The 9,688-nt window shown below is 43.7% G+C and overlaps 1 protein-coding gene across 1 annotated transcript; it reads left to right on the forward strand.

Moving 5' to 3' along the window:
• The first annotated feature begins 6,339 nt into the window (after positions 1 to 6,339).
• Positions 6,340 to 7,921, forward strand: LOC132581393 (melanin-concentrating hormone receptor 1-like). Its single transcript, XM_060252624.1, has one exon. It carries the CDS (start codon positions 6,372 to 6,374, stop codon positions 7,377 to 7,379), a length of 1,008 nt encoding a protein of 335 aa, XP_060108607.1. The 5' UTR covers positions 6,340 to 6,371; the 3' UTR covers positions 7,380 to 7,921.
• Positions 7,922 to 9,688: the final 1,767 nt, after the last annotated feature.

The following is a 9,688-nucleotide window of genomic DNA, read 5'->3' on the forward strand; positions in this document are numbered from 1 at the left end:
GGATGGCATTTTGTACCCATGTATTTTCAATAAATTCGTTTTTATTTTGGAGGCTGGTCCCTAGTCTCCGTACCACCAAGATTCCCTCACCGTCTCAGACATGCTATTGCAAGAGGGGCCCCCAGGTTGGGAGGAAAGCAGTCAGTTTCCATGCGGCTATTCCTTTAGGGGAGCCTAAAAGTTGCCGTTAGTCTCTATGGTAACTAGTCTCTGAGTCGTGGGAGATCCCAAGGTCAGACCTCAGGACCACGAAGGGGAACTGGGAGTCCGGCCCCTCCCAGTGGGAGATCCCTAAAATGAACAGGTGGTGGCAGTGAGTACCCTAGTGGAAGGAAGAGGTAACTCCCTCCAGGAGTTGGCAACACCAAGAAGGAGCAGGCAAAGCAGGGTTTGCAGGTCAAAGTAGGCCTGTTCCGCCACAGTGGTCATTCATTTTGCCAATGCTACCTGCAGTAATCCTGCTAATTGTTTGGACAACCTGATTCCCACCTAGGATTTGGACATCTAGTTTGTGGGTATCAGGTCCACTGAATTAGCGTGCATGATCCATATATTACATGGAGGGAAAACCACCTCCATCTGTATACCTGCTATGTCTACTGCACAGTTCCTCCTATTCTTATTTGGTAAACAATGGTTCTGTCTTCTTGGTGATGTCTCCATCATCAAATGCTCAAAGAGGAGGGTGAAGCTAGCAAACTTGCCAACAGATGACACGATTTACACCTGTTTAGGTTGCTAGGCCTTTAACAGCTCTTTCAGAGCCTGGGGATGTGTAAGGAAGAAGGATCTATCTTTTCCTACAAGTCCAGATCCTACACATAGCATCTACTTACTCACCTAATGCAAATGCACCATTCCCCTCCCACAACATTCCTTACACTCCCTTGCTACCCTTTCCCCTGCTGCCGCTTGGGCCTATGGCCAGCTCTGCCAGCATTTGTGCTAAGCACATTCTCTGAAATCCAGATGGCACTGAGGGAGGCTGAAGAAGTGCTGCAGTGATCCTGGGCTTTGGCGTGTTGTTGGATGAGAACCACAGGTGTACACACGGAGAGATGATGTTCTGTCCTTTGCAACAAGCTGTCACTGATGAGCCATGTAAAATTTTAACTTCTTCCCAGATACGGCTCTGATGCCTTCAGCATCTGTCTGACATGCAGACTTTTAGCCAGATGAAGCTCTCCCCGGCATGGAGATGAAGCCATCAGCTTCACCATCAGAGCTTCTCCCACCTTCTGAAGTTAGGTTGGTGAGCAGCAGAGACAGAGTTTCCTTTATTGTAGTACATTCAGAAATTTACCTCTTGCAAAGCCAAACATAGTTGTTGATTTAAAAAAAAAAAAGTCACGTCCAAGAGTGTTTTGATGTGTCTTTTGTTGGTTGTTTCAATCCTGATCTGAGAAGGGCTTGCAATTTTTAAAAATAAAGCCGGGGGTCATTTTTATGGTGGATTTCATTTATTGCTCTATTTTGTTGTTTAATACTGGATCTGCCTTGTGAGCAGTTATGCTGAAAGGTAGAATATAAAGAATCCAAATGCACGAACAAAAAATACAATGTTTAATACTGGATCTGCCGTGTGAACAGTTATGCTGAAAGGTAGAATATAAAGAATCCAAATGCACGAACAAAAAATACGTTGTTTAATACTGGATCTGCCTTGTGAGCAGTTATGCTGAAAGGTAGAATCTAAAGAATCCAAATCCACGAACAAAAAATACAATGTTAATACTGGATCTGCTGTGTGAGCAGTTATGCTAAAAGGCAGAATATAAAGAATCCAAATACACGAACAAAAAATACAATGTTGAACAGGATATGTACCCAGATCTTTCTAGCCCAAATTAAACATGTGTGAGCAGGAGAAGTTCAAGGGAAACTGCAATAACACAATTCCTAATTCTACCGAAACAGTAAAGCACATAAGAACCTGTTTTTCTTTACACAATTATCCTTTCCCAGCTGGGATTACTTTAGAGTGGTTTTGCATATTGCAACTAAACAGAGGAAGTAAAATGCAAGTGTGAAAAGGAACTTGTGAAGAGATAAGATTTATGCACTAGTTTTACACCTGGAATTTGAGCATCTCATCATTGTTTCTTTTCATTCATTACACTGGAAGATTACGACAAGGCGATTGTGGTGCTTAATGGATACTAACCTGTATGAAGTAATTCAAAGGTGTCCTTAGATTCGTAACTGTAAAGAAAATTAAAACCTAATGTACACTTATTTGTGCCTAACAGATATATCAGAAAACACCAAGACATACTTTTTTCTGACACAAGCCTTGAGAAAGCCTACTCAAGATTAGCGGTACTCACTCCTCAGCTCACTAAGAGACACACGACTAACATATGCTCCACACACCACTCCATCAAATACACATATTCTATGAGCTATAGCTATTACTATTATATACATAACCATAACCTTTTAAGTTACTAATGTAGGACTCTCTCTCCCCAACACTCTTGAACGTATGCCAGCCCCTTAGTATCAGGAGAGTGAGGGCTTCCCTCTCTGCTCCACTGTCTCTTCAGCATGAGGCATCGCAGGCCAGGTGAGGTAGGGAGACTGCCAAGGTAAAGAGGAAGTGGGTGGTGGAGAATGAAGAGTGAAACCACTAGCATCTTTTTAAGGGCTCCACTGTATTGTTGCTGTTGTTGTTGGTTGTGGTGGTTTTACTCTCTGTGGCCAACTTGCTCTTTTCCCAGCAGTTTCCCAAGTGCCGGGATGATGAGAGTGGTAAGGTTGCAGAGAAGAATGGGGAGTTGGTGGAGAGGACAGGCCATTTACTTCCATCCCTGGCACAAGAGCCATAGCTCAGGAAGGCTTAACCATTCTCCAGTCCCCCTGGCAGCAGCTGTTTCATGGTTTGACCCACTTTACTGTTGAAAATCAACGTCAGAATGATCCAAAGGTGGTAACACCCTTTCAATGCATACTTACTCTGATATGTATCTTCTGTCCAGATGGTTCCTGTGCCCATAAAAGCCTCACAGGAAACAGAACTTCTTTGTGCAGCTTTTCCATACATAGAGATGCAGGGAAGAGAAATGCTTCATCAATGTGTTCAAGTTGTAGACACACAGCTTGGAAAAGAAACAACGGCATCCTATTATTCATTTCCAAGCAGATCCCCTAGTTGGAAGCATTCCCCAGATAGTAATCTTCACATTAGAGCATGTTCAGACTGAAGACTTCATGTGCATTGAACAGAAGTGTACTAATTTCAATTGCTTATATTGATCCAGGTGTAAACCGTCTTGAACATTCTCTGTCTTTGACTCCCGAGCTGTTAATGGCGACATTATTGCCGGACATTAGCAAGTGGGGCTTTCCATCACAGTTCTTTTGTGCTCTTCTTTTCATACAACAACATATACATAAGGAAGGATAAGCTGGGACCAGCTATCCTGGACTATAGAGGAGGACAAATAATGAGGGATGACAGCCTTCCTTTGGCAAAGTTGCTGCATTTGACCAGCAGAAAATCAACAGGATGGTTTTCGTAATATGGAGATGGGGTAGTGGTTGTAGGAAGCTTTACCTGTTGAATTTCTGTCTTAAAGCTGTTAACAGCCCAGGTGATAAAGGTAGTTGTGGTTAATTCTTTGGTATATAAATTAAGATTCTTTAGAAGATAAAATAGGCAGGAGGTTAAAGATGAACAAAATTTTCTTTTGACGTAAGCTTTAATTAATTGAATTTTACTTCCTCACATGCAATGAGTGGATTCTTGCTATGCTGACATTTTAGACAGAAGACATTAAAAAACCAAACAGTGAAGTCAAGGGGTCCATAAAATGCAGTAAGTACAGGGAAATGCAATCATGTCAAATTCAATCAGAAAAATACAGAGGTGAATCACCAACTATTCCAAGCTAGTTAACATCTGCAATGGGGAGCGGGGAGGCAATGAAAGAGCAATCAGGTAAAAATTCAAACCTGATCAAGAAAAATACAGGGTCCTATTATTAATTATGTTAAACTTGTTATACATTGGGTGGGAAGGAATCTCACAGAAAAGCCAGTGCCAGAAAACCTTTATGTTTACTTTTTCAAGGCTTGGAACAGGCACCAAGGATTGCATAGAGTCACTCAGGTTTACAAGAAGAAGATGAAGAAGAAGAAGATATTGGATTTCTATCCTGCCCTCCACTCCGAAGAGTCTCAGAGCAGCTCACAATCTCCTTTACCTTCCTCCCCCACAACAAACACCCTATGAGGTGGGTGGGGCTGGAGAGGGCTCTCACAGCAGCTGCTCTTTCAAGGACAACCTCTGCTAGAGCTATGGCTGACCCAAGGCCATTCCAGCAGGTGTAAGAGGAGTGGGGAATCAAACCCGGTTCTCCCAGATAAGAGTCCACGCACTTAACCACTACACCAAACTGGCTCTCCTTGATAGAATGTTTCTAATGGCCTGTTGGGTTCGTAGAAACCTAGGAAGGGGATTAAAAAACACTCCATGCAGGCATCCACTGACTAGGCAATCTATATGGCCAGGACAAGAACAAGGGGACTGTGTGTTAATCTCCCCTACCTTCAGGCATTGAGAAGAGGGGGGGGGAGGGAGAAGATTGTTAAGAATGGCTTGGTTTTGGATTGTGTAGGCATGAACTCTGCTGGCTTCTTTCAGTTTGCTTGCTATATGACAGAGTTGATCAAACCATTGTAATGAGCCTTGAGGCACTTCTATGGCATTAGTAAATGTGATACTAGTTCAAACAAATAGGTGCCCATTAAGATCAAGGAGGTAATTAATCCCTCCAGAAAAGCTGGTAAACAAATGTTTTCATTTATGTATAAGCTGGAATTTGCAAGGGAGGAAAATGCCCACAGACAAATGTATTATTCTGTTTTATTTTATTGTGTAAACAGCTGGATTCCTTGGAACAGCTATTAAAAATAACCTCCTGTATATCGGTTAGACAGACTTCTTCTGGTCCCTTCCATTTTAAAGCCAGTAGGTGATAAAACACTGGGTATTCTGTGCAGGATGTATGAATATAATTCTTTAGGAACCAGCTTGACTTCCTCTTCAAATAAGGATGGCAGGCAAAAGACGACTTTCTTCTAGGAATTCCCCAGGAGGAGCTGTGTTGATCTGTTAGAACAAAACAACAAAAAGAGCCTCGCGGCACTTAAAAGACTAATGGATAAGGTATGACAAGATTTTGTAGACCAGAGCATCTAATGAAGTGGACTATCGTCCACCAAGGCTTAGGCCATAATCAAGCTATTAGGCTGAAATCATGCATTTCTGTTAAGTGCTTTTCAGTTTTTCTTTCACCGTCGGGGAGCACATGGAAAAACAAGCCTGTCCTGCTTTGCATTGAGCAAGCCCCAGCAGGAAAGAGAGCTGAAAACACTTTTCACTCTCACAGGGACCCTTCAGAACCCACATAGAAATGTCACATCAGGACTAGGATACATGGAGGCAACAGGGCTCCTTGTGCTACTATCATATGAAATGTTAGATGGCCACAATATTGTTTAGGTTAGGAGAAAGTTATAAGGATCTTTCACCTCTGTTCTGCCATATAAAGTTTCTGCATTCCTTAGGCCCACATTGCCTCTGTGGCATGGTCGCCCCAACAACCATTCTCCCTTAGTTGAGCTTACATGGTGTATTTGTAAAGTGCTTGCCTAAGAATGCATCTGCATAAGTTACATTTATTTCCTACCCTTTCTCCAAAGGGCTATATATGTGATCAACAAATCAGCAATGTACAACCCTGTGTGAGAGAATCACTGGCCCAAACCACCCAGTGAAATTCATGACCAAAGCAAAATTTGAAGCCAGATCTCCACTTCACATTCTACCAATGATACTCTCTCTCAGTGGCTTGGGAGCCATATGACTCTTTTGAGCACAGTTCCCCAATATGGCACCTGACCCAGTGAAGCCTGGTGTGGCTTGTGGCTGACAGGTGGTTCTTACCTTGAAACAGCTGCCACTAAAGGATCAGGTATACTGCAGGCCTCATGCCAGGGATGGAAGTAAATGTGACTCTTTTGGTTGATGGTAATTGCAAATATGGCTCTCTACTAGCTGTGGAGTGAGTACCACTGCCTTAAGCTATACCGGCTCTCATCACAAATGTCATCTAGATATTTCTTATGCTTGCATTAAAAACTGGGAATGGAGGAATCCAATCAGGTGCATTTTTTTTTCCAATGGTAGTGATGAAATGAAGTATAAACTGGGCCTCCAACTTGGGACTCCAGTGGTCCTTCTTGTCTGAAAATATATGCTAGCCAAGCACAGGTAAGTTCAGTGCAATATGAAGGCATTCACTGTTATCTCTTTTGCTTGTTTCTCGGTAGTGGTGGAAAGGCCAGCCCCTTATACCAATGTGATCATGCCCAGCCTGTTCGGCATCATCTGCTTCTTTGGTACAGTGGGAAATCTTATTGTGATCTATACCATCATCAAGAAGAAGAAGCTGAGATGTAAGCAGACAGTGCCTGATATCTTCATTTTTAATCTCTCCATCGTGGACCTGCTGTTCTTGCTGGGGATGCCGTTTCTTATCCACCAACTCCTTGGCAACGGTGCCTGGTATTTTGGAGCTCCGTTGTGTACCATCATCACTGCTCTGGACACCAATAGCCAGATCACCAGCACCAATATCCTGACAGTAATGACCCTAGATCGTTACTTGGCAACTGTCTATCCCTTGAAGTCCACTTATGTCCGTACTCCATGCGTGGCAGCCTTGGTTATTGGCCTGGTATGGCTCCTTTCCTTCCTGACCATCATCCCTGTATGGATGTATGCAGGGCTGATGCCTCTTGGGGATGGGACGGTCCGCTGTGCTCTTCTGCTGCCTAACCCTGAGACCGATATCTATTGGTTCACCCTTTACCAGTTCATGTTAGCTTTTGCCATTCCGCTGTTCATAATCTGCGTGGTCTACTTTAAGATTCTCCAGCATATGGCTACCACTGTAGTGCCCTTACCCCAAAGGAGTCTCCGGGTACGTACCAAGAAGGTCACTCGAATGGCTGTTGCCATCTGCTCTGCCTTTTTCATTTGCTGGGCACCCTTCTATATCCTTCAGCTGGTGCATCTTGGAATAGACAACCCTTCTGTTGCCTTCTTCTATGCCTACAACTTTGCCATTAGTTTGGGTTATGCCAACAGTTGTCTCAATCCTTTCCTCTACATTGCTCTGAGCGAGACTTTCAAGCGTCAGTTCATGGTGGCCATCCGTCCAGCCAAGGAGCAGTTTAGAATCAACAACGATAACAACAGCACAACAGAAGCCAGTGTATGCCTGAAGCTTGCACAAGAATCCACCCAGCAGACTCAGTTTCTAGAGGACTTTTCTCCTCACTCCATGCCTGTGACGGTTGCTGTTCACTAGCTGCCATTCCCCAAGGGCCTTATTATCTCACCATTACAAGACCATGAACAGAATTCCTTAAGATATTGCAATGGATGGTGGGTATGCAGAATGATCAAGGTCAGCCTTACCACTAGGCAGAGCGAAGTGTCAATAGAGGTCTATAGTGTATAAATGCTAGATCATTGCTTCTGCACATACACAGTAGACGGGTGGAGGTTATTGCTAAGAATGCAAGATAGTTTGCAAACTCAAGTAATGCAGTTATCACAGAAAGCCAACCATGAGTCATGATGAAGCTACCTTGCAACTGTTATACCAATTATCCTTCGAACAGGCAAAAGTGTATACATGACATGAAAAAATGGGCAGTGATAGCTTTCAAGCTTTTGCTGAATGAAGCAGGTATTTAAGATACTCGACAACAATATTGCCTCTGTGCTGGGATTAACAAATCAGGTGCAGAATAAAACAAACGAAGATTAGGAAAGATGACTTCATTAGTTGTGCCGATGGCAATGTGAATCACTGGCAAATCAATATCCCTTACAATGTCCATTATTTGAAGAACATAGGGTGACCATACAGAAAAATAATGTTGTCCTCCAGGATACGGCAAGAAGAGACATTAGGGCTCTAGAGACAGCATCAATAGCTTCTTGAGTCACTCACTGGATTGCATGGGCAACAGGCCTCTAATTAAGTGTCTTGGTAGGATTTGATGAATCTTATAATGAACATTTGGGGAGGAAGGATGGTGGCTCAGTGGTAGAGCATCTGCTTGGGAAGCAGAAGGTCCCAGGTTCAATCCCCGGCATCTCCAACTCAAAAGGGTCCAGACAAATAGGTGTGAAAAACCTCAGCTTGAGACCCTGGAGAGCCACTGCTGGTCAGGGGAGGGACGGTGGCTCAGTGGTAGAGCATCTGCTTGGGAAGCAGAAGGTCCCAGGTTCAATCCCTGGCATCTCCAAAAAAGGGTCCAGGCAAACAGGTGTGAAAAACCTCAGCTTGAGACCCTGGAGAGCCGCTGCCAGTCTGAGAAGACAATACTGACTTCGATGGACTGAGGGTCTGATTCAGTATAAGGCAGCTTCATATGTTCATATTAGGGGAGGGACGGTGGCTCAGTGGTAGAGCTTCTGCTTGGGAAGCAGAAGGTCCCAGGTTCAATCCCTGGCATCTCCAAAAAAGGGTCCAGGCAACTAGGTGTGAAAAACCTCAGCTTGAGACCCTGGAGAGCCGCTGCCAGTCTGAGAAGACAATACTGACTTTGATGGACCGAGGGTCTGATTCAGTATAAGGCAGCTTCATATGTTCATATATTTGAACACTCAATTTCTGCTGCTTTTTGTGGCTTGTAAATCTCATGATGGAACAATGCACTTTCTGCTTGTTATTTAACAAACACCTGCAGAGCCTCTGTTCGTAAAATAAGTGGCAACCCTCCTACTTACTGTACATATAAAAAAACCCCAGTGCCCTTTATACAGCAGGGACAGCCAACATTTCAGTGTAATGGCTCCTGTCCCTTTAATAGCTGAGCAGAAGAGGGCAGACGAGCTGATATGGCTTGTCACATCACAGTTGCTGCAGAGGCTTGGAAAGCTATACCTGCCAAAATATCCTTAATTACAAGAAACAGAGTGTTAAAATTAGAATGTGTACAATAGCACAACTAAAGAGTTAAGAAAAGAGGCACACAGCCTACTGGCTATGGATTCTGTCATTGGGCGGAAGGGTGATGGAACCAGGCTTGCCTGCCTACAGAGGATCGTGAAATCAAATGGAGGAGAACACAAATCTTTGGCATTTGGTGAAGATGTGTGGTTTCAGAAAGAGGCTGGGAGGGCATAAGATGTAGCAATTCCATCCACCTGACTAGGCTGCCAGTGTTTCACTCAGCACCTGTTGATGCGCACAAATTATCAGGTGAAGCTTTTTGCTGCATAGAAATAAAAAAATATCTCTGTTAATGGGGCAGTAGGAGATAACAGGCGAGGACTATTGCTTTCTGGTCCTTATCTGTTTCTTGGGGGTGTCTGATTGGCCAGTGTGCTGAGAAAGGATGCTGGGTGAGAGGGATCTTTGATCTGATCGGCAGGACTGTTACATTATTGTCTAACAACTACTGCCGATCCCGTTGTTAAAAACACAAGAAAAAAGGGCTGGTTCAGAAGTGGGTTGCTTTGTGCCTGACTGCCACAAGCTATATGGGGAGTCTGCTGATGACTATTAGTCCATCTAGAATGGATGAGGATACAAATATTTACCTCTTTTGTCAGTATTTCTTCCAAAGTTGTAGACATTAGTGAAAGCAGCTGTCAAATTCC

This window comes from Heteronotia binoei, chromosome 13 (assembly GCF_032191835.1).
Source record: "Heteronotia binoei isolate CCM8104 ecotype False Entrance Well chromosome 13, APGP_CSIRO_Hbin_v1, whole genome shotgun sequence".
NCBI classification, from domain to species: Eukaryota; Metazoa; Chordata; class Lepidosauria; order Squamata; family Gekkonidae; genus Heteronotia; species Heteronotia binoei.

What these genes read in the sequence shown, in the direction of transcription:
- LOC132581393 (XM_060252624.1), top strand. Translation starts at nt 6,372, where the DNA reads ATGCCCAGCCTGTTCGGCATCATCTGCTTCTTTGGTACAGTGGGAAAT.